The 24,716-nt window shown below is 46.5% G+C and overlaps 1 protein-coding gene across 1 annotated transcript; it reads right to left on the bottom strand.

Moving 5' to 3' along the window:
* Positions 1-8,009: 8,009 nt before the first annotated feature.
* On the bottom strand, positions 8,010-23,243 carry NCR2 (natural cytotoxicity triggering receptor 2). Its single transcript, XM_023213098.1, is given in 7 exon segments — positions 8,010-8,035; positions 15,716-15,813; positions 16,558-16,680; positions 16,788-16,912; positions 17,983-17,993; positions 22,700-23,041; positions 23,192-23,243. Coding segments are annotated over 7 exon segments (777 nt in total).
* Positions 23,244-24,716: the final 1,473 nt, after the last annotated feature.

Here is a 24,716-nt window from a genome sequence, read left to right on the forward strand (position 1 = left end):
GATTTTTGTTTGTTTGTTTTAACCTGTTTGGGAGTCATACACCTTCTAGAATCTGAAGGTTTGTGTCTTTCACCCAATGTTTCTCTGAATACTTTTTCAGCTCCACCCTCTTCTTCCTCTCCTGTGTCTCTAGTGACATAAGCATTGTATTTTTTGTTATAGTCCCTTATGGTTCTGTTCATGATTTTTTTCCCATTTATTTTCTCTCTGTGGTTCAGGTTAGGTAACTTCTATTGCACCACATTCAAGTTTACTGATTCTTTTCTCTGTTTTCTCCATTCTGCTGATAAACCCATCCATTGAATTCATCTCAACTATTGTACACTTTAGAGTTTCCATTTTGTTCTGTTTTGTATCTTTTATTTCTTTTCTGAGAACTTCTCTTTTTTTTTGGTTGAGACTTTCTATTTTTTAAATTTGTTTCTAATGTGTTTATAATTATTTGTTGAAGCGTTATAATATGTATGCATCCCAGCATTGGTGTCTGTTGAGTATCTTTCCTCATTCATTTTGAGATCTTTCTAGGTTTTGGTATGATGAGTAATTTTCTTATTGAAGCCTGGACATTTCAGTATTGTGTTATAACTGTGAATCTTATATAAATCATGTGTGGTAGCAAGCCTTCTCTGGCACAGATCTTGTGGGTAAAAGTGGGATGCCACCTTGTTACTGCCAGGCAGGGGTCCAGGTTGTCCTCCTGGTCTCTGTTGAGGCCTATGGGGGTGGGTGAGGGTGGGGATTGCTGAGAAGGTGCTCCTTGTAACTGGTGAATGGAAGTGGTGGTCAGGCCTTCACTGATTCCACCCTGGCTGGAAGGGGAAGGGGTGCTTCTACTGCAACTGCTGGGTGGGGTGGCCTTGTTAAAACTGAACAGTGATGAAAGTTCTGATGCTCTATCAGTCCTCCTTTGACACCACCCTAGTGGGGATGGTGAGGGGGCACCCTATGACTGCTGGTGGGGGTGGAGTCCAGGCTCCCTGTGTGGTCTCTGTTGACCCTGGGTGTATGAAAGTCCTGGCCTCTCACTTAGCTTTCTCTGGCTCCACCCCAGCGTGGGAGTGGAAATGCCTTATTACAGCCTGGTGGGTAGAAGTCTGGGCTCTCTACTCAGCCTTTGCTGGTGTAGGTGAGGTGAGGCTGCAGCTTTTTCTGTTGTGTTGGCTAGAGTAGAGCAATTGTGTCTAAAAGTTTTCTGTCTTTCCCTGCCTGCTTCTTTCCTGGTCCTTTGGCTAGAGAAAGCAGGCATTTCTTAGGGCTTTTTTTTTTTTTTTTTTTTTTTGGTGTTGGTTGGTGTTTCTGGGTTGCAGTTTTTCCAGTGTCCAGTCTGGGATATACAAGGTAAAAAGAAAACCCAGGGAACTCACTGCAGTGTTGTTCCTTGTTGGTCCTCTTTCTTCTCTCCACCTTTTAGAGTTGCCTCATGTTTAATATATATATAGTATATAGTAAGAAGAATAGGAAAAAGGACATCTACTCCATCTTCCCAGAAGTGGAAGCCCTCCTACAATTATTTCTTTCTAATTTAATTTTGAATAACTTTACTATTTTCAAAATAAAAAGATATCCAAAAAGTGAAAATATCTATCCCATTTTTCCCCATCTACATTCTGCTTATCTTAGCAACCATTGTTATTAGTTTATTGTTTTCTCCAGAATTTTAAAAAAATGCATATCAGTGTTAATCAACAATTTTCATATTTCTTAAAGCACAAAAGTTAGCATATTATAGACAGAAATTTGTATCTTACAAAATACAAGATGTCTTGCTGATCGGCCCATATTGGTACATAGGGAGCTTCTTCATCCTGTGAAAATGCAGAGTATCCCCTTGAATGGATGTTCAACAGCTTGGACATTTATGTTGTTTTCATTCTTATGAAATTACAAACAATGCTGTAACAAACAGCAATCTACAGATGTCATTGCACATGTGTATGTGTGTTTGTATCTGTAAGATAAATTCCTAGAAGTGGAATTCCTGAACACTGAAGACACATTCGTGCTCTGAGACAGTTGCACAAGAGGCTGAAAAGTGAACCTTATTAAGACTGTGTCTATAGCAAGGCAAAGCTGACAGTTAATCTGGAAAAACTAGTCCCCTCTACTGGACACATGGCCTCATGAACCTCTTCTGGACAAGAAGGTATAAAAAAGGACACAGGGGCAGGTGTTGGAAAGGAAAGGACATATTATCCCCCAAATCTGCTTCTATGTTGTTACCCCATGGCCAGACCACAGATTTAGATGACTCTAGAGTGGTCAGAATAAGCTGTTCACCATGACGGCCTCTCTTAGCCTCACCTGGAATGGTCTCTGAAAGCAGCATGGAGGATGATTAGGAGCATAGAACATGGATGTGAACAGGGAGTCCCTTTCCTCTCAGGCCTCAATTTCTTCATCTGTTGAATGAAAGCATGGGGACAAACTTCTGTTGAAAGAGGAACCTTACCCTTCTTCATCAAGAACAGCATCACTTCAACAGGCACATCTACAAGGCATGTATAAGATTCCCTTTGAAGGAGCTTTCCACTGCTGAAGAGCAAAGAGGAAGCGGAAAAGGAAAGAAGAAATAAAGACGGGAAGAACAGAAGTAAGGAAAGCACTGGCTTGAACAACCTCTGGATCCAGATCAGATCCCACAAGTGGAGTGGACAGAGATGGTTACAGTTGTATAACGATCAACACAATCCAGACACAGAACCATCTTATCACCACCCCAGATCCCCCCAGTCCCTGAAAACCACTGATCAGTGGTTTCTGTGCTGACAGTTTTGCCTGTTCCAGAATGTCATAATATGAAATCATGCAGCGTACAGCCTTCTGAATCTGGCTTCTTTCCTAATGCATTTGAGATTTATCAGGTTTGTTGTGTGTGTGGGTACTTTGTTCTTTTGTATTGCTGAGTCACGTTCTGTTGCATAGATGTACCGCAGTCTGTTGATCCTTCCACCAGTTGAAGGTCCTGTGGGTTGTTTCCAGCTGGTGATGATTATGAGTAAGGGCACTGTAAATATTTGTGCATGGGCTTTTGTGGGGGACATAAACATATTTGCTGGGCTGGTATGGTAAGTGGGAAGCCAGAGGCAGGACATGGAGTAGGGCTTCATTGGTAGTGTTAGGCTTGCTGGACTATTGAGAAGACAGAACAAGGGAGTAAAGTGTAAGGAAGCCAGACAGGACACACCACACAGAAGCTGAGTCTCCAGTGGGGACACTGAAAGTAGCCTGTCCCCAGGAGACTCGGTCAGGATGACACGTACACACCCTTCCACTGCTGTCCCAGAGGCAGGGCTGCTGTGACCTCAGACTTCCACATTCTTCACTCAATTCAACAGTCATTAAAACATGTTACTTTTTAAAACACCCAAGTACATTTTGTTGTAAAAACGTTCAAACAATATGGTAGAATACAGAGTAAAATGCGAAAGCCCCCCTTCACACTCCCTGTTACATCCCAGTCACCCGCCCCTACCCAGACATGGTAGCATCTTGAGGCAATTCTTGCACACATTCTTTCCTGTTATTACACATACACATTCACACACATGCATGCATACATGCACACATACATTGTGTCTAGGTGTATTGGTCCATTCTTGCATTGCTATAAATACCAGAGACTGGGTAATTTAAAAAGAGGTTTAATTGGCTCATGGTTCTGCAGGCCGTACAGGAAGCATAGCAACTTCTACCTCTGTGGAGGCCTCAGGAAATTTCCAATCATGGCAGAAGACAAAGGGTGACTCAAATGTTTTTTTTTTTCATATTTTAAGTTCTAGGGTACATGTGCACAACGTGCACGTTTGTTACATATGTACACATGTGTCATGTTGGTGTGCTGCATCCATTAACTCATCATTTACATTAGGTGTATCTCCTAATGCTATCCCTCCTCCCTCCCCTCACCCCATGACAGGCCCCTGTATATGATGTTCCCCACCCTGTGTCCAAGTTCAGTTGTTCAGTTCCCACCTATGAGCGAGAACAAATGGTTTTAAACAACCAGATCTCATGAGAACTCACTCACTATCTCGAGGACAGTACCAAGGGGACGGTGCTAAACTGTTCATGAGAAATCCACTCCCATGATCCACTTATCTACCACCAAGCCCCACCTCCAACACTGGGGACTAAATTAGACATGAGATTTGGTGAGGACATAGATCCAAACCATATCACTGGGGATATAGCTTTATCTTCAATTTTGCTGATAGAAATGAGGTACTGTGATATGTGTCACTCACTCAGCAGCTTGATTTTTTGAGCTAAATTGTTTAGTTGATCTGCTCTGTGCATTTAGAACACACATATCTGCCTCTTTCCTAACCTGCTGTTTAGTGAGTGCCCTAGGCTAGACATGTAGCCTCATTTATTTCCTTCCTTTCCTATTTGTAGTCATTTGATTTGTTCCTAAGTTTCACTATTATATAAAATGTTGCAACAAATAACCTTTTACACATGCCTCTTTGTGCACTCATGATTTATTCCCTCATGCAGACACTAAAAATGGAATTGTCTGTGGAAAGTGGATACACATCTAATATTTTGATAAATCTGGACAAATTGATTTCCTAAAAGGATGCACTAATTTATATTCCCACCGACATCCTTTGAGATGCCAATTTTCTCACAACCTCATCACTGCTGGGAATAACCAATCTTTTAAATTTGTATTACTTTAATAGGTGAAAAATGATCCCTCCATTGTTGTTTTAATTTGCATTTTCCCACTTACTGATAAAATTGATCTTGTCTTCCATGTATTCATTTTCCATGGTGCGTTTCTTTGGATTGCAATTTCTATCCTTTTCTGTTTCTTCTATTGAGTTGTTGCCCTTTGCTTATTGATTTCACAAGTTCCTTTTATAGTCTGTATATTAATCTTGGTATAACATATATATTATTTTTAAAATCTCTCTTTACTTTTTTTTTTTTTTTTTTTTTTTGAGATGGAGTCTCACTCTGTCACCAGGCTGGAGTGCAGTGGCACGATCTTGGCTCATTGTAACCTCTGCTCCCGGGTTCAAGTGATTCTCTTGCCCCAGCTTCCCGAGTAGCTGGGATTACAGGCATGCACCACCACACCCAGCTAATTTTTGTATTTTTAGTAGTGACAGGGTTTCACTATGTTGGCCAGGCCAGTCTTGAACTCCTGACCTCGTGATCCACCCCCCTCAACCTCCCAAAGTGCTGGATACAGGCGTGAGCCACCACGCCCGGCCCCCTTTACATTTTAAAAACATTGTTTATAGTATCTTTCATTATACATAACAATTGTTTTTTAAGCAGAATAATCAGTCAGTCTTCCTTCCTGGCTCTGTATGGAGGAACTGTTTATATGGAGGGCCCGTCCTTCTCTGGGGGACAGGTGATGGCATTTCCCCCAGAAGCTTGCGGAGGCCATTTCCTCAGGGGAGGAGTTCACCTGGGGACACATGGGGACAGCTCTGGAAATACCGACAGCTGCAGGGAACACTGTTTCCCACCACTATGCCTGAACTCCTTTCTTAGAGCCCAGTTTGGGGAGGGCAGCAAAGCCAGATGCAAGGGTGTTGTCCCTGGTCAAATATGAGAAGGACATAGTAAGCTTTGTGTCTGGTCAGGTAACTGGCAGGTCACGGTGATTGGCTGAGACCTCTCCCTTCCCCACAGAGGCCCTTCCTATTTCCTTTTTTCAGTTCCTCAGGCTCAGGTTTCTCTCCCCAGGAGCCTCAGATCAGGGAGCCCTGCAGAGCTGGGGGAGGGGGAGCAGCCACATTTGTACCCACTCCTAGGATCAGTCTTTGGCTGGTCCTCTGGCTGCAAGGCCACCTCTCCCTGCCCCTCTTCCCTCTCCATCCTTCTTTCTTGTCCTCCTCCCCAGTGCCCCACCTGAAGCCGAGGGCACCTGCAAACCAGGTGTGGGTACCATTAGCAGCAAGAGGCAGAGGAGAGGGTCCTCCCAACCAAGCCACCTCTCCTTGAGCTCTTGGGGTGGGGACCGAAGAATCCTCAGAGGGGGTGCTGGGAAGGAACAGGATTTGTTCAGGAGGAGGGGAGTCAGGAGGAGGAGAGAGGAAGCCTCAACCCTGGAAGCATGACTGGACCACTCACTCCTGCTGTCTTGCCTACTAATGCTTGAGAAAGGTTGGTTGGAAAAAACAAAGCAGCTACAAGAGTCTAACATATTTCCCTTTATTGAATGTCGAGATTCTTAGAATTGGAAAAATGATGTTTGTATGTAATGTACAAAGAAAAGAGAAAAACACCAGGAAAGCTGGTGTGGCGTGTGCAATTCTAGGTGCAGCTGTTGTGGAGATCTGCTGACCAATGTCAAGTTCAGGGCTGCACCAAGATGTGGATACCTCGCTGAGACTGTGGGCTCTGCTTTGATGGTGGCTGTGTTGGCTGTTATCTGACAACCATAGGAACTCCATGGGCATTTGGACCATCAGGGTTGGAATTCTACCAGGTATTGGCTAGGGTGCATTTTTGTAATCAGTAGGCCCGGGACTGGGAGTGGGGGTGTGTGTGCCTTTTTGTGATCTCTCCACAAAATGGGTAATTTGTCTAATTTCCATGGAGGAACAGCATGGGCCTACAGCAGCCCTGTTGTCATCAGATCTCAGGGGCCAGGTGCTCCACTCCACTTCTGTATTTTTAACTCACAGTATTTTTTTTTTTTAATCTGGAAGTATTTTTAAATAAATTGCAGATATCCTGACATTCTACCCTTAAATAATTTATCATACATTTCTAAAACAAGAGCTCTTGCGGCATAGCAAATTAATGTGATCACAGCCAATGCAATTAAAAATAGTTTCTTAATAGACTCTACTGCTCAGTCCTTATTCACATTTAGACCCAACAAGTTCAGCACTTTAACCATGAACAGAAACTCTGGTCTGCCCGAGACCTTGGCTGTCCCCGGACTTTCTAGCCGTTGGCCAGGTATGGAACCTGGTCCCCAGAGGAGCCCAGGAAGGAAGGCAAAAACTGGAAAGAGGAAGCAGGAGACTGGAGTTTCCAAGAAAAAGACCACAGACCCTGGGAGCCTAAATTGTCCCTGGATACCAGGACGCTCCCAGAACCTCAGGGGTGAGTGGAGATGGAGCAGGGCTTCGCCTCCTTCCAGGGACTGTGTGCCCTCTTTAGGGCTCATGGAAGGTCATGGCATCCTGACTAACACGACTTCACAGCAAAGTTCCTTATCCTTGTTGGGTTCCTTCCCCCACTGTCTGGTACCCACTAGTGTCCTGCTTTTCTATCCCTCTCCAGCCACCTCTTTTCAGCTTTGCTCCCCCTCCTTTGCTGTCCCTTCCCTTAGCCTGTGCTGGAGTCTTGCACAGGGGCCCCTCCACCTATGGACTCACAACTGTGTTCCCAGGCTGGCTCCTTTTGTTTGTGTCCTGTGGTGCTTGGCCCTGAGCTGGGCACAGGGAGGTGTTGAGTTCATGCTTATTGACTTACTCTCCATGGGGAAGAGGTTTCAGAATTCATCTCCATCCCCTTCATTTTCTGGAGAAAGAAACAAGACGTTCAGAGAGGGGCAGTGACTTATGTGTCCAAGTTCTTGTAGAGCTGAGCTGAGAAAACAAACCCAGGTCTTGTTTCCAAGCCTTGCTCGCCCACGGCCCTTCTACTCACTGGGCTTGTGTGCAGTGCCTTTCCCTGCTTATAACAGCATCTAAGGCAGCTCCCAGACGTACAGGGGACATCAGGTGAACTGAAGATAAGAAAGGGTTATGATGGAGAAAAGAGGGCAAACTAGAGAAGCTGGGCCCCTAGAAATCAAATGTGGGGATGCAGACAGAGTTTGAAGGAAACTTAGGAAACAACAGGAATAAAACATTCAGATAATTTTATTATTCGCAAAGTGTGTTCATCATCATCATTACTTATCTTAGTCCTTGCAACAGTGTGGTATAATATCTCTCTCTCTACAGGTGAGGAAACTGAGGTCCAGGGAAGATCCGTGACCTGTTGAAGGTGGCAGGTGGCTTTTTTTGTATCCAGGCTCCTGAGCTCCATCAGGGTTTTCCACCATATGTTCCCCCTGCAATCAGAGCAGGAAACCAGGAAGGTGGTCAGAGACTGCCACACAATTGCACAAGGTGCAGAGGCAACCCCTTCCCCGTCCCATTACTCACAGGGTTGGTTGCCATACCCCCCTCACAAGGAGGAAATCTGCCCCTGGCCACTGCTGCCAGAAAGGTGTCAGTGGGTATGCAAGGATTTTGAGCCCAGCTTGGTCAGTTTCCTCACCCTGATTTTTTCCTTTATTTTCCTCTGCTGTCCACCAAGAAGAGGGGCCTGTTCCCTGCAGGTCTCCAAGTTCACCCTCTGCCCACACACTATTATCTGTCTTTCCAGCTGCAGTAAGCTCCGGAAAGACAGATGGTCTCTGCTGTGTCACAGTTGAGTCCGCTTTCTTCTATACCTCACTCCCTCTAAAACTCAGCCTTTGTTCAGTGTTCCCCTTGTGTCTGGTGCTTTTTGAATATATCACCCTACTTAGAAATCCAAATAGCTTGGTAATGTGGGTGTTATTAGTTCTGTTTTTACCAATAAGAAGACTGGGGGTAGAGACCTCAAGAAACTTTTCCAGGGTCACTTAGTTGACAAAAATGAAGGGGGTTCTTTGTTACATGTTGGCAGAAAGTTTAGCAACACTGTCATCTTCAGTAATGTGGAAAGTAGAAAATGTCCCTCATGAGCTGGGTTGTGCAGCTAGGATTTCCAGGCAAAGTCTTGAAAGTGCTACCTGGTTTCGTCTTGTGGCTCATCATAAAATAAGAGAGGAGACGTAAACTCTAGGCAGGATTATTCAACATGAGGGAGCTGGGACTTGATGACTTAAAAAATTCTCAGCCTCCAGACAGTAAATGATGCTAAAATCAAATCCAGGGCACGTTCAGGAATATTGGTCTAAAGATGAAACCAAGGCTATGACTGTAAAATCCTTTGTTAAGGCCTCAGAAAGGTAGTGCATTTAGTAGGAAAAACCAAATTGTTTTCAGGTCTGGAAGGTCTTGAGGGCAGGAGCTTCTAGAAGTTCTCCGTGGAGCTGGGGTGCACCACTCTCCCAGAACATGAATGTGTTCACCAACTCAGAAGCTCCTGAACCTTACTTTTGTGATTTTTACAGAGACTTCATCACGTCAGCATGATTGATGATTAATGCAATCTTCAGCCCCCTCTCCTCCCTGGGTTATGGGAGGTGGGGTGAAAGTTCCAAGCTTTCAATCATGGATTGATACTTTTGGTGATCAGCCCCCATCCAAGAGCACACTAAGAGTCACCTTAGAGGGAAAGATGCCAGGAAATTCCAAGGGAGGTAGGACCTCTGTGTTAGACACTCCTCTATCACTCAGGAGATTAGAAAGGTCTTAGGAGCTCTGTGTCAGGAACAGAGGTTAAAGACCAAATGTGAGAACAAAAGAGTCTCTTAGCACTCCTGTTTATAAGGGTCTTAGGAGCTCTGTGTCAGGAACTAGGGTCAAAGACATATGTATGTATGAAAATTATATATATGAAAATTATATATAAGAATATATAATTTACTAAAATTTATTAATTTATTAATAAAATTAATATAAAATATATAAAACATAAAAGGTATAAAATATATATTAAAATAAAAATATAATAAAAATTATTATTATAATTTATATAAAATCACAATGATTTTAATAGTATATAATTATTATTTCATAGTGTCTCAAGCAAAAGGCCCTTTCATGAATTTAAGGGTGTGTGCTTCATAGATTTTTCAGTCAAACATTAGAGCTTCTAAGAAGTGTAAAGACATTATCCTCACTGTCTTGGCAGAAGCACATGATGTGGAACAGATCTTCTCTTAGAGAAATTTGTGGGTATGGTCTTTGTCTAATGCAGTGAGTCACAATAAGTTTTACAGGAGATCCACATATTTTGTAAGAGAATGACATTCACAAAACACTGCCAGATTGGACTGAAAGGAACAGAAATAGCATAAAATCTGGGATCTTACTTTGTATCCCCCAAATTAAACTGGCAGGAAGCAGCCTGAGGAAATTACGAAGCTGTAAATATGGGCTGCCTTTCATGGAAAGAGAAGGGTGGCTCAGAAGACATACTCAAGCACAGAGGAAGGAGCCACGACCACCGAGAATTATTTCTAGGTAGGAGTTGAGCAGTGTTTGAATCAAGAAATTTCCAACATTTTGCCCAGCTAAAGTTCTGATTTTCTAAGCACCAGTGACTTTTTTTTTTGCCTCCCCCTTCCACTTCTTTTGAACAAGAATATCTGTAGTTGTTTTCCTATGACTGTACTACATTGGACATTTGGGTTTTGTGTGTGTGTGTGTGTGTGTGTGGCAGATAACTTGTCTCTAGCTCACAGGTCTTCACACTGAGAATTGTACTTGAGGAACTACACCTGAGGAATTTCCTCCACACCTGGACCTGGTTTAAATGACGAGTTCCTGGACCTCATCCTGATGCCATAATGGGATGAGACTTTGGGAGACCTTTGGTGGGACTGAGTGTATTTTTGCGTGTGGGAGGAATGTAAATAATTTGTGGCCAGAGCGAGTACTGTGGTGGTTTTAAAATACGTGCATGAATTCTTTAATATACCTTCCTTCAAGGGATGGAGGTGAATCCCACTGGGCTGGACCCAATGACTGGCTTCTAATGAGTAGAATGTGGCAGAAGCAACAGTTTGTGATTTCAGAGACTAGGTTATTAATGGCATTATGACTTCCTCCTTCCACACCCTCTCTTGGATCAGTCACACTGGGGAGTTATTTCCCTTGCCATGAAGAAAGGCTCATATGGCAAAGAACTCAGGTCTGTGCGAGCAGCCATGTGAGGGTGCACCGCCTTGGGAACGGCCCTTCATCAAACGCCCCCACCACTGCATTTCTTGCTGACATCCTGACTGCAATACCAGAGAGGTTCTGAGTCAGGAACACCCAGCTAAGTTGTTCCCAAATTTCTGGCCACACCCCCAACCCCCCCAAAAAACCTGTGACCTAATGAATATGTATCATCTGTTGTTTTAAGCTACTATGTTTTGGGGCTAATTTATTACACAGCATCAAATGAGTTAGGAGAAAGTCACAAGAGTTCTTTTTTCTTGGAAGCCCGGGAAGAAAGCATCTAAAGAAGGCAGAAGTGGGAGGCCATGCCTAGGGTGCTCCTCTTCCCAGGGTGAGGAGTTTTCAGCATTGGCTGTTGGATTTCACAGTGCAGAAGTCACTGGAGGTGTTTCAAGGAGTGGCACAGTCAAAGGCCTGACTGGAGTGGCTTCAAGATAGAACAGAAGAGAACCTTGGAGGCTGATGGTGCAGCCAGTCTTTTCACGGGCCCTTGCTGCAGAGGACATTAAGATGATGGAGCAGTAGCTGGAGGGCTGTAAGTGGGGAGGGTTTAATATATTAGAGCCCATTTAGATTCTGATGGTCATGACATACAACTGGGGAAGAAGATGATGAAGAAGAGAGGGGCGGCTCCTGGACAAATATTCCTTTTTAAATTTTAGACAGGATCTTGCTCTGTCACCTAGGCTGGAGTGCAGTGGTGTGATCATAGTTCACTGTAGCCTCGACCTCTCAGGCTCAAGCAATCCTCCTGCCTCAGCCTCCCGAGTAGCTGGGACCACACAAGTCCGCACCTCCATGCTCGGCTGGAATATTCTTGTGTAGACAAGAGAAGATGGGATTTGGAGCTGAAGAAAAGTGGTTGGCTTGAGATAAGAGTAGGGAGAGTGAGAGGAAGAAGAGAGGCAGATGATTGGTAGGTGTGGTGGGATCAAGTGGACGTTCTTTTTCTTCCTTCCTTCCCTCCCTCCCTCTTCCTTCTTTCCTTCCTTCCCTCCTCTTTTTCTCTCCCTCTCACTCCGTCCCTTCCTCCCTCCCTCCCTCCCTCTCTTTCTCTCTTTCTCTCTTTCCCCCACTCTCTCTCTCTTTTCAGTGAGTTAGGATGTGGGCACACCGGCTGAGCATGTGGAGAAGGAGGACAGGGGAAGATGTAGGTCTAGAGTGGAGCAGAGTCACTCCACTCTCAAGGTCACATGCTGACAGTGAGACACTTCAGGATGATAGATTGTATTTTGTCAGCCACAGCCATATTCATCTTGGCTGGACACAGGCACAGAGTAAGCTGGAAGCTAGGTCCAACCAGGGTTACAGTTTTCCTGGAGGAGTTCACTAAAAGGGGAGAGGAGCCCAGAAGTGGAGGCTGTGTGCCAAAGAGTGATTTGAGGTTGGATCATGGAAACTAAGGGAAAGGAAAGCATGAGTGCGATGGGGGAAAGGGGCAGATGGCAGGATTAATGGATCATGGGTCCCTGTGGTGTTGAAGCAATACTGGGATCAGGTTAGCAGGATTGAGGTAGGGGGTGGTGGGAATGAGATTAAGAGTGCAGCTATTGACGCTTGCTGACCATCTGCAAGGGTGGCTGAGATAGGGAAGAGGACCAGACCATTGGGGAGAGCAGGCCAAGGAACTGAGATGCCAGGGATTTGGAAGAATCATTCATGTAGCTCTTGAGTCTACATGGGCCCAAGATCACCAAGAATTATGGCGGGAACAGTCAGAGTGATGTTGAGCGTGGGGTTAAGACCCCCGAGGAATAAAGAGCAGTGCCCCAGATTGTACAGAATCTGCAGCAATGATGGGTGGTCACCCACAGTGATATAGCCTAATGGCAGAAAGCTACTTGTGGAGTACTTTAGGGAGGATAGGAAGATAGGAAGGGGCCGTAAGGAGCACAGAGGACACTGACTCCACCCTTGGACTCAGGAGCATGAGGTCAAGGAGAAAAAACCACCCCCTCCCCCTACAAGAGAACTGTGGAGAAAGTAGTGTCCTCGGAGAACAGGCAGATGTCAGGGAGAGTACTGCGGCGACGTTCAGAGAAGCTGAGTGCACAGGGGCTTGTGCTGATGACTGCGTACTTCAGGTACACAGGTGGAAAGGTTATGGGATTTGGGATGAATGGGAAATGGGGCTAATGTAATGGATTTATAAGGTCTTATTGAGTTGGGATTCTGGGTGACGAGGGAGGACCAGGGCATCCTGGGCATCTTATAGCAACTGGAGTGAACAGGGATATAATAAGCCACCAAGAGGCTATACTGGAGTCTGAGTGCTTACCTTCGGGGAGGGGGAGGGGCCAGGAGTCTTTACATGAGCAGGTGGAGACCTGGGATCTCACTTGCTCCTGCCCTTGGTGGCGGATGCTGGGGAGGGGTGTTTTGATGGAAAATCTGAGGTCCCTCCTCACTCTTGCCAAGAAGGTGAAAGCAGCAATAACTGGATAAAAATTGCATAAACCCATCCTCAAGGATAAACAGAGAGCTCCATACACGTTTTGAAGGTGGGTAAAATCAGATGACTTCACAGATCAGAGAGAGCTCGTGGGAGTGGGGGAATATGAGGGAAGTCGGTTTTACCTTAGAACCCCAGAAAGGTGGAGAAATGGGAGGTGCAGGTATCTCTTAAGGCAGGGTTGAAGTGGGTGCTGGAAACCAGAGAACAGGTTGGAGCTCTGCTTTAACAATCACTTAGACTTCTAGATTCTCTGGGTTCCGTGAGACAGAGAGTAGGTTAGCTGCCCACATCCTCTGTCTTTCCTCTCTCTCAACAGCTGCAGAGAGCTTGAGGTAAGTCTTTGATGAGGGTGACACAGAGATGCTCCCCTCGGAGCACAGGGCGCCACAGAGAGAAAGAGTGTGCAGTTGGGGCTTGGGTCGGAACAGACATTGGGCAGCAAGACCCCCTTGCTGTGCTCCAGTTGGTGCCTAGAACCCTGGGTCTAGACTTACACCCCCAGGGAGGACAGCTAAGAGTCCTTTCTGGAGAAATAGAGCTGTGAAAGAGAAAAAATGGAGCCATGCTCCTACCCAGTCAGCCTGGAGCCCACGGCACCCCGCAGCACACACGGGGTTTCTGAGCTCTTCCATGCGAGTGGGTGGCTGAGAAGCGGCAAAGGTTTCCAGAAAGCTCTGAAGAAAGACAGAGGTCAATGAAAGGAGAAAATAAAAATATGACGGGCACCTTGGAGGACACAGAAAATATGGAAAGCTTCGGAAAAGTTCAAAAGTTAAAACTTTAATATTTCCAGAGAAAATATGGCTTGCCAAAATAAAACATGCTGTGCTATAAAAAGGAACATTCAGAGAACAAATGGACCATTTAGAAATGAAAAATGTGATCGTGTACATTGAAAACACTTGAATAGAATGTAACCTTGAGGAACTTTCTCAGAAAGTAGGAATAAAGAAACATAGATGACAAACGAGAGAAAAGATAATCACATCAGGCTCAGACCGGTAGGTCCAACATCGGGACTGTAAGTGTCAGAAAGAGAGAACAGCCCTGTGGGGGTGACAGGCCTGGGGCAAGGCGCAGAGTGATCTTGGATGTGGCGAGTTGGGGAGCCTCTTGACCAGCTTGTGCAGAAAAAAAGAAAGGTTCACTCCCTTGTAGAGGCTGCAGCCATGTTGGTGGCAGTAAGGACAGCACAGGGGGGCGCTGTGCTGCAGGGGTGGCTGATCTAGGCAAAGCATTGTGGGGGCCCCAGTAATGACACTGGATTTCAATTCCCGGGTGGCGGAAATGCACAGAGGTGTTGTTGGGAAGGGGCTTCTCAGGGGAACAATCTAGGAGGCGGGAACTGAAGACAGGACCCCCCATTAGGTGGCTGACACAGTGGTCCGAGTGCCAGTGTGAGGTGAAGGGGCTAGGAAATGGGGAGGAGATACAATAGGGGAGGTCTTGGCAGAGTGTGGCTGAGCAAGGGGAGAGGGAGAGGGAAACGTTGGGGTGACCCAGGCATCTGGATTTGGGGTTAAATAAGAGTAATAAGAGGCCATTGGTTTAGACTGAGCTCCTGCACTAGGCCCAACAGCCCAAACCAAAATGGGGTCACTGGTGCTAAGGTTCCACGCCACCAAGCCAAAACCAAGTTGTTTATCTCACCTTCCGAGAAATTAGGAGAGAGAGGTAACAGCCAAATCCCTGCACAGGCCAGTTTTAGCCGGTATGGTAGGGAAGTCCCCTCTGCTTTAACCTTTTACAAAGAAGGTAACTTTGAAATGACCAATTTCTTTTTGCTCCTTGTTTCCACTTTCTTCAGTTTTTTTCTGTCTCTCCAACTGCCCAGTTTGCAGAGCAGAGTTCTCTAAACCTCTTCTGGTTCTGAGGGCTGCCCAATTTGCAAATCGTTCTTTGCTCAAATAAACTCTGTTAAATTTATTTTGTCTAAAGTGTTTCTTTTCTTCTTTTCTGTTTTAGAGACAAGGTCTCACTCTGTCGCTCAGGCTGGAGTGCAGTGGCATGATCCTGGTTCACGGCAACCGGGAACTCTTGGCTTCAAGCAATCCTCCAGCCTTGGCCTCCTAAAGTTGTGGTATTACAGGTGGCAGCCCCCAGCATTCCAGGCCTGAAGTTTTTCTTTTATCAGGGGCTATAGATAGGAGGAGGAGGCAGGGAAGAAGGATTCTTATCATTGACTCAGGTTTGGTAGAAAGGTGCTGCAGGTGCTGGGCTTTGCACCCACAATGAGGTGCTGGTCCCAGTGCAAACTGAGGGTGAGCAAGTAGAGGGGCCTGGGCTCTGCAGCTCTGCAGGGAGGGTGTGGCCAAAGGCCTTGGATCAAGTTCTGGCCTTTTCTTTGCAGAGAATGCAGAGGTCAGAGGTCCTGGAGCTCCTGGGAGCCCAGCCTTGTCAGAGACTGGCCGCCCACCTGAGGTCCTGTGGCTCAGTGGGAAGTGTCTATGGGCCTGGGGCCTGGGCTGAGCTGGGTGCAGCAGAGACCTCCCTTGATGCTGCACATGCCGATTCCTTGAGACCCCTGAGATGTGGGGAGAAATACATGAAGTGACTTGAATCCGTTCTCCCACCCCATCCATCCCTCTCCTCAAGCCTGCCCCTCCTCCAGCAAGCCGGCTCCTGGCCTGACTCAGTCGTCCCTGTACCTTTCACTCAGCCCCACCTATGGTTTTTCCCATGTATCCCATTCTCCCTGGGCGCTGTTCCCCTCCTGTGTCTACCCTCTCTCCCTCAGGACTAGAATGAGGCGGAGTCTCTGGACTTGGGCTTGCCTGGAAGGGCAGGTGGTGGGAGGGACTTTCCAGCTGTGCAGGTCTGTGTTTCTGATGGAGGGACGGGGGAGGGGAAGGGGAGGGGAGACGGAAGGAGTGAAGGAGAAAGGTAGAGGGAAGGAGAGGAGGGAGGGGCAGAGAGAGAGGGAGAGAGGAAGGGGGTGGAATGGGAAAGAGGGAGGGGGAGGAATGGAGAGGGAAAGGGAGGACAAGGCAGTGGGGGGAAGAAAGAGAGATAGAAAGGGAGAGAGAGAGGAGAAAATACAGAGAAAGAGAAACATGGATGAGATTCCTGCAAGTTTGCAGCTGAAGGACAAAGGTGAGCCTGTGTGACATGTCAGATGGATGGACTCCATGAGGGCTTTAGTTTGGAGAGTTCTGCCAATTATAATTTCCACCTCTGTTCTCTGGCTGATTCCCCTCTGACCCTCTATCCTGGGCAGAAGCTGCTCCCTGTTCCATTTGCCCCAAGTCCAACCCTCACCACACTCACCACCAGACGAGGAGGGCCGACAGTACCAGGCTCTTGGCTACGAGGAGTCCACAGAGCACAGGGACCAGGGCACTGGGGGCTGCAGGGCCAGGGTGGAGCGTGGAGTTCTGTGACCTGGAAGGTAGAGGGACAGGAAGGGGAGAGGATAGGTTATGGAGACAAGTCTTCATCTGCCAGCCCTCGCCCAGGCCTGTGTGGCTACGGGCGCCCCCTGAACTCACTGTGAAGGGACAGTGATGGTAGCTGGAGACTCAGGGTCTTCTCTGGCTCCTCCAGTGGGAGGCACACAGCTCTGGGTCTGGGTCTGTGAAAAGACCAGGTTGCGGGGAGCCCAGGAGGTCTGGGTCTGGGTCTGTGAAGAGACCAGGTTGCGGGGAGCCCAGGAGGTCTGGGTCTGGGTCTGTGAAGAGACCAGGTTGTGGGGAGCCCAGGAGGTCTGTGTGGAGGCAGATGCTGCCAGGGAGGAGAAAGGGCTGTGGTTAGTGAGTGGAAGACCCCACCTGTGCCTGCCAGCAGGAAAGCTGGTTGGGGGAGTTGGACCAGACTGGGAACGGAGCCCATGAGCCCAGAGAAGAGAACTGATTTGAGGGGTGGGGACTGAACTGTGAAGTCCTCTGGCTCAGAATTAGAAACACCTGTGGCCTGGGCTCTATTGGGCCCCTGCAGTTGTATCCTTGAGTCCAGGAGGAGCACTGGAAGAGGACTCAGGAGGCCTGGTCCCCTCCCAGCACTCGAGTCTTTGGACGGGCACCCACCTGAACCTCCTGAGGGTGGACATGGCCATGATGCTTCGGGCCCCTCCGGCTCTTGGCCCTCCATTCTCTTTCTCGTGCCTCTGGGGCTTGGGAAGGGAGCCTCTTGTGGGGAATTTGAAAGGTAGTTTTCAGATTCCTGCCCCTCCCAGTTCTGCTGCACAGCCCTGGACCCCAAGCCTCAGCAGCCAAGGGAATGCCTTTCGCAGCCCCTCTTGACTCTGGGACTCTGTGAACTGGCTGCGTACCACTCCTACCATTCACCTTCCCAGGAAGACCCAGACCCACCTGTGCTCAGAAGCCCTTAGTGGAGGTGGGGAATGGCTGTCTCTGGAAAAGTGATGGGGACTGTTGAGGTCAAAAAGGCAATGCTGGTTGCGGGAGCGGTGGCAGGGTGTGAAGGAAAAGAAAGTGAGGTTGGAACCAAGGCTGGGAGAGGAAGTGGGGATTCTCAGTGTCTCGACCTAGCAGACTAGGTCTACATACCTAACTGGAGTCCAGGAGGTGGGGAGAGGGGGAAAGAAGGGGAAAGGGGTAGGAGGGGCCTGAAGGAGAGGGTGCCTGAGGCTGGGTCATTCCTCGTCCCAGGGACTGCCCCGGAAGGTCCTCCCTGGACCGAGTCACAGGCCTATGGACCTGTGGACACGATCCTGTCCCACAAAACACTCTCTGAGGCTGTCTAGGATACTGGCCAGGATAACCCTGTGCTTAGCCTGGGAGAAAGCTGTGTTTGGGACACTCCGGTATGCTCAGCCTGGGAGAAGGCCGTGTTTGGGACACTCTGGTAAAATTCTAGGCCTGTGCTATTGAAAGTGTCATCTATGGCCTGGTGCTGGTCTACAAATTGTCTGTAACCCATTCACAACAAGGTAAGTATAAAAATTGGGAATAGGGGTTTCAAAACATTTATATCAATTTGTTATTGCCTCAAGATCCAAGCATGTGATTAGTTAACTCGTCTAATCTCCTTGAACAGGATATAGACCAGCTTGGGTGTTGCCAAATAAGCACAGAAAGTCGAACATGGAGTGAGCTGTGTGCTAGTAACCTATGCCAGGGCCATGCTACAGTGGGTGATACTTTAAAATTAGTTGTTAGCGGCCAGGCATGGTGACTCACGCCTGTTATCCTGACACTTTGGGCGGCCAAGGCAGGTGGATCACTAGAGGTCAGGAGTTTGAGACCAGCCTGGCCAACATGGTGAGACCCCATCTCTACTAAAAATACAAAAAAATTATCCAGGCGTGGTAGCAGGCACCTGTAATCCCAGCTACTCGGGAGGCTGAGGCATGAGGCATGAGAATAGGTTGAACTCAGAGGCGGAGGTTGCAGCGAGCTAAGATGGCGTCACTGCACTCCAGCCTGGGCGACAGACAGACTCTGTCTCGAAAAAAAGAAAAAAAAGTAAATAAATAAAATAAAATAAGTTTTTAGCTGTAACCCAAAAGTGTATAAACATCTGGAAAGATGTATAATTTTATAATTTATTATTTTTACAATCATTTGCATTTTTAATCAAACTTTTTAAAATAAAATTTAAAGTGTAACATGATTAACTAATTTAGAGTGGAATAGTGATTATCTAATTAGCATTCTAATGAACAGATAGCAAAACAAGTCACTGAAAAAAAACACATCTTTCCTGAATGTGGCAGTGACAGCCAAATGAAGATGGTAGAATTGATTCCAAAGAAATTTTTTCCTTCTGCAATTATTCCAAAGAGTTTGTGCTGGTCTTGTTTGAAAGTAGAATCCCTCATTGTGGTAGGCAGAATAAGGGTACCCCAAAATGTCTACTCCCTAATCCCAGGAACCTGTGAGGACATTGCCTTCCATGGTAAAGGGAAATTTGCAGGTGTGATTAAGGTTGAAGACCTTGAGTTGGAGAGAGTTGCCTGGATTATCCAGGTGGGCCCAATCTAATTATGAGTCTGTAAGAGCAGAGAACGTTTCCTAGCGGTGGTCAGAGACAGGTGCAATGTGAGAGGGAACCCCCCCCATCCGGTGTTGATGGCTTTGATGAGGGAGAAAGGGGGCCATGGGCCAAGGAATGTGGCGGCCTCATGAAGCTGGGGACAACCTTCGGTTTACAGCAAGCAAGAAAACAAGACCTCCATCTCTGATAGCTGCAGGAAACTGAACTCTGCCCACAACCTGGATGAGGAGAAACAGATGATCTCCTAGAGCCCCCAGGAGGGAACACAGCCTGCTGACCCTTGGTTTCAGTTCAGTAAGACCCATACTGGACGCTGTAAGATAATAAATTTGTTTTAAGCCACTAAATTTGTGGTAATTTGTTATGGCAGCAACAGGGAACTATTACACTCATATATGTGAGTTTTGTAGTTATAATTAGTAGGGAAGTATTAAAACCTAGTGAGTTGTTTGTTGAGATGTATTGGCTTATGAGGCAAATGCACCATAAAAACAAGTCACATAGTCTGGGTACGGTGGCTCACGCCTGTAATCCCAGCACTTTGGGAGGTCGAGGCGGGTGGATCACCTGAGGTCAGGAGTTTGAGACAGGGCTGACCAATATGGTGAAACCCTGTCTCTACTAAACATACCCAAATTAGCCCAGCATGGTGGCAGGCGCCTGTAGTCCCAGCTACACCAGAGGCTGAGGCAGAAGAATCGCTTGAACTCTGGAGGCGGAGGTTGCAGTGAGCTGAGATTGCGCCACCGCACTCCAGGCGGAGCGAGACTCCGTCTCAAAACGAAACAAAACAAAACAAAACAAAAACCAAGTGGCATATACATATGAAATGGAAAAACACAAGTTCATAACAAACTGTTTTTAGGAAGAAAAAAGAGTAGTGGGTTGAAAAGCTCTTGAAAGGAATCTGTATTTCACATATAAGCTCTAGACTTTGTGGCTTCTTGTAAAGTAACATTTTGTATTGCAAAGACCAACAATCCCTCTACAGTTGCCGAAACATTACTGAACAACGTTTGCTTTACAACACTGGGTAATGTATAGCAAAGAAGGGAGCTTGATATCATTTTCCCTTGACGCCTTAGGTCAATATATTCAGGAATTGGATGATGAGATGGATGACCACCTCCTAGAACAAATAAAGCTAGCAAAGTATTCTTCATGGCAATTTGAAAAAAATGCACAAATATTGCTAGCATAACTATTCTTTTAGTATATGCAATTTGAACACAATGATATGAAGGAATTCTGTATCTTTTAGCTTAATTGTCACAAACACAACTAGCTCTGAACTGTATAAAACTATGAAGGTTATATTATCAAAATATGGTTTGGGGGTTAAATTTTATGTAAGAGTATGTTCTGATGACTGCAGTTGCAATGACAGGAAAATGTCATCCAGGTTAAGAAGGTTTGGGCTAGATTGTAAATTAATGCACTGCTTCCTTCATTGAGAGAGTTTTGCTTTGAAATAAAATCAGCTTAACTGAATGTTGTGCTGACCAATGTGGACAAAATTGTGAATTTTATAAGGTGAATATATGAAATTTGAAATAATTCTCTTTATTATGTGGTAATATGAAAACAGATCATAAACAGCTACTGTTGCATGACAAATTCAAAGTTTTGTTGAGAACGTTTCATCTATAGAAAGAATTCCTCATGTTTCTTTAAGACAAGAAGCCAGTTTAGTACAAATGTGAACTGTACCTTCAAGCTTGTTTATACTGTAGTTCTGATGTTAACATGTCCATGCAAGGAAGTAAAGCAACATGTTTTTCAGTGGCAAATAAAGTCTAAATGCAAACATAAAAGTTAGAAGAACCATTTCTGTGAATTGTTATGACATATTTTTAATTTAATAACATTTATCAACAAAATAGGGGATGATATTGCATATCTTCACAAGTGCTCATGGGAAAAAACTGATAATTTGATGGCATGTTTTGAGTTTTGTTTTTTGTCAAAAGAAGATATATGCAGAGGAAATTCATAGATCTAGAATCCATATTTTCCCATCAAAAGATAATTTAAACTATAACTTTTAGGATAAAGTTTTGGAACTGGCTACTGATAAAGGATTGAAGATGCATTTTGAAATTACAGCATCGCTTGCTTCCTTTTGTAAAAGTTAAACATAAAACTGTTGAGCTTGTCAGAATTGCTTTAAAATTTCTTCTGTTTCTGACATTATACCTTCGTGAGACCAATTTTCTGGTCTTCTACTATGAGTATTATTTTTTAAAAAATCAGCACAATTTCTTTATACATTATCTCCTAAGCGATGTGGTGTCATAAATAGTTCTCAGATTAGGTAAGTTAACAAGTAAGAAAGTGCTCATTTGTCACATTATAATCCTTAAACACGGACAGACAGGGTGTTTGTTTGAAGGGTGCATAATGGCATTTAATATGGAGAACTGCAATTTCCCCTCTAACTTTGTATTTAGTTTTAACTGAGGAACAACCAAACGTTATGAGTATACCGTTAAGCCACTGCGTCAATCACCTTTAGGCGCACTTTCAAATGAACAATGTATGCAGTTTTTATAAATGTTTCCCTATGTGATATTTGTTCTGATAATATTTATTAAAATATAATTTTACGTTTGTCAAATTTAATAAATTTTGGGCTTGTACTTTGTATGTCTTTTTCTTATTTTTCTAGTAATTTGTTTTTACCATATTTTACCAAAAAAATTAGTCATGTGAATTGCAGATTTTTTTTTTTAAAGGTCCTCTTCCATAGGAACTTAGAGTAGCTCTGCTTTGGGCAGGAGGTTGGCACACTTTCTGTAAAGGGTCAGGGATGAGCCATGTGGTCTCTGTCACAGCTGCTCGATTTTGCTGTCACAGCACGTAAAGGACCATAGACAATAGGTAAACGAGTGGGCATGGCTTTGTTCCAAAAAATAACTCTACTTATAGGCACTGAAATTCGAATTTCCTGTATGTCACAAAATATTGTTTTTCTTTTGATTTTTTTTCACTCATTCTTAGTTATCGGGTCATCCTTTGCTGACCCTGATCTGGACAATGAAGGATACCCATAGTATCTTGGTATCTGGACTACCCAGATACTACTGGCTGTATGTGGTGGGGGCAGTCAGTGGATGCACCTTTCCTGGGCACCTACTATGTACCAAAGATGCTGGGCGGTCCTGCCCTCCTGTAGCAGGGTCATATGGGCTGACTGCTCAGCATGCTCACTGGGTCTGTTTCAGTGTCTCTCAGGAGGCCCAGGCTGCAGGCTTGGGAGTCAGGGAGACTGTGAGATGGCTGCTCTTGTGCACATATGAGTTCCCTCCATACCTGTTCCCAACAGCCTTCCCAAGAGACTGGGGTGTGGGCATGGGTGGCTTCCATGATTAGGAAACCAGGGGTGATGGAGGCACCAAAAGGGGGTAAGGGGCACCCCCCTGAAGACCCTAGGGAAAGAGCTCACCTGGAGATACCACCAGATAGAACCTGACGGACTTAGAGACAGAGTTGTCAGAAGGGCGGTAGATTCTACACCAGTAGTGTCCTGAGTCTTCCTCTCTCAGATCAGTCATGGTGACAGTGAAGAAGCCAGCAGCAGGGTCATCCCAGATTGCGAATCGAGAGGTCCCAGCCACTGTCCTGGGCTTGGAGCTGGTGACTAACCTGATGCACAGGAGTGCTGATGCCTCCTTACACCAACCTTTCTTCTCGTAGAACCTGCCTGTGGGCGGGTACTGGCATCTCACGGTCAGCGTCTGCCCTGCCACTCTTTGAAGTACCTGAGCCTTGGATCGTGCCTGAGAGCCTGTAGAATGATGAAGTAACACATAGGTCAAGGCCACACGCACAACCTGCCTCATAGCAGGCCTCTGCCCACAGAGCCACCTGCTACCTGACTCTGCTGTCCCAACAGTCCCCACCACACCCAGTTCCCTGGGCTCTTCCTCCCCCTCACCTGGGAACAGCAGCAGCAGCAGTAGCAGTGAGTGTGGGGCTCGCCAGGCCATGTGGTCCTTTTCCTGTGTGCTCGTGGGAGGGGATACCTGGAGAAGACTGGGGAGAGGGAGCTGGGAGCTGGGCCTGATTCTGCTGCTCTTCCAGCACCTCTGATAGAAAAATGAGACAGGCTAAGGCCTGGGTTGGGGAGATGGGAGACTGCAAAGGGCAGGTTCTGCGGGCACAGGGAAGCGGGGATCTCCAGCTGTAGGTGAGTCTGGGCCTGGTGGGCTGGGTGCTGTCCGGCACACAGCTTCCCAGGCCTCTGTAGAAGATGTCTGCTCTCCCCTGCACCCAGCTGCCCCTCCCCACCATGACCTACCCCTGAGGGAGGAGCTGAAAAGGCCAGGAGGAAACTGTGGGTGAGTAATGGCCTGCTTCCCCCTTGCTCCCTCTCTGCGCTGCCTCTTCTTTGCAGGGCCCGGGATTTGCCGGCCTTTCCAGGGAAAGTCAGGCTGAAGGTGGATGACAAGCTCAGGGGCACATGGAACCCCGGTCATGAGCCCCAAGCCCCACTGGTCACAGGGTGGCCAGGGACGTCATGCCCAGGCCTCCGTGATGGGTCAGCGATGTGCTTCCATTCTGGGAGGTTTCGTGGGTGCGGGAGAGGAGAGGGCAGAGGAGGTGGAGATTCAAAACCAGCAAGGGAGGCTAGGGAGGGTCCTCGGCAAAGGTAGGGGAGGGGAGGGTTGGGAGAGCACACGGAGCAGGGGATGCATCAGTGGGGTAGGGTAGAGGGAGCCCAGGAACCCGGACCTGGCCTCATCTCTGCATCCTCGACCTCTACCACTTAAGGACCCTGGAGGAATATTGTTTAATTAAAACATAAACAGATGAAAGAGTCTAGCATTTTTTTTTTTTTTTTTTAGTTAATATTAGCACTTTGAAGATTTAATTTTAAAATAAGATGCAATTTACAAAGAGAACGAGCTAATATATCTTAGGACCGGTAGAGACACTGTGTGTAATTGCAGCTGCACCACTGGGGGCTCTGCTGGTCTGGCGTCTGCTGCCAGGAGCTCTGTGAACAGAGGTAATAACTGAGATGGGAATTGGAACTTGTCAAGTGGACTCAATTCCAAGTCCACTGCTTTGCCTGCCCCTGGACTCCTGCTCCCCACTCCGTCTCAGTACAGTGCCCTGCTCCTTACAGCAGGAGTGTGCAGAGACTGAGAACGGGAAGGGCAGAAGGGTAGGCAAAAGGAGGACATAGTAGGGCTATCAGATGTTGGTGCCCAAGGGCCCAAGGTGGGAAAGCAGGCTGGAGCTCCGGAGCCAGAAGACAGCTCAAGGAGTGATGCCCGCCACTCACTCACACAAGCATTGTTTACAAATTGTGCTCATGCACACTTTCTCAAGACCCTCAGCAGCTTCGCGGGGGAGGTATTACTTCTCTTTTTCACAGATGTGGGAACTGAGGCCCAGATATGGTCAGCCACCTGCTCAGAGTCACACAGGACCAGAACAGGCCTCCTGACTTCCGT

Source organism: Piliocolobus tephrosceles, chromosome 5 (assembly GCF_002776525.5).
Source record: "Piliocolobus tephrosceles isolate RC106 chromosome 5, ASM277652v3, whole genome shotgun sequence".
In the NCBI taxonomy this organism is placed as follows: Eukaryota; Metazoa; Chordata; class Mammalia; order Primates; family Cercopithecidae; genus Piliocolobus; species Piliocolobus tephrosceles.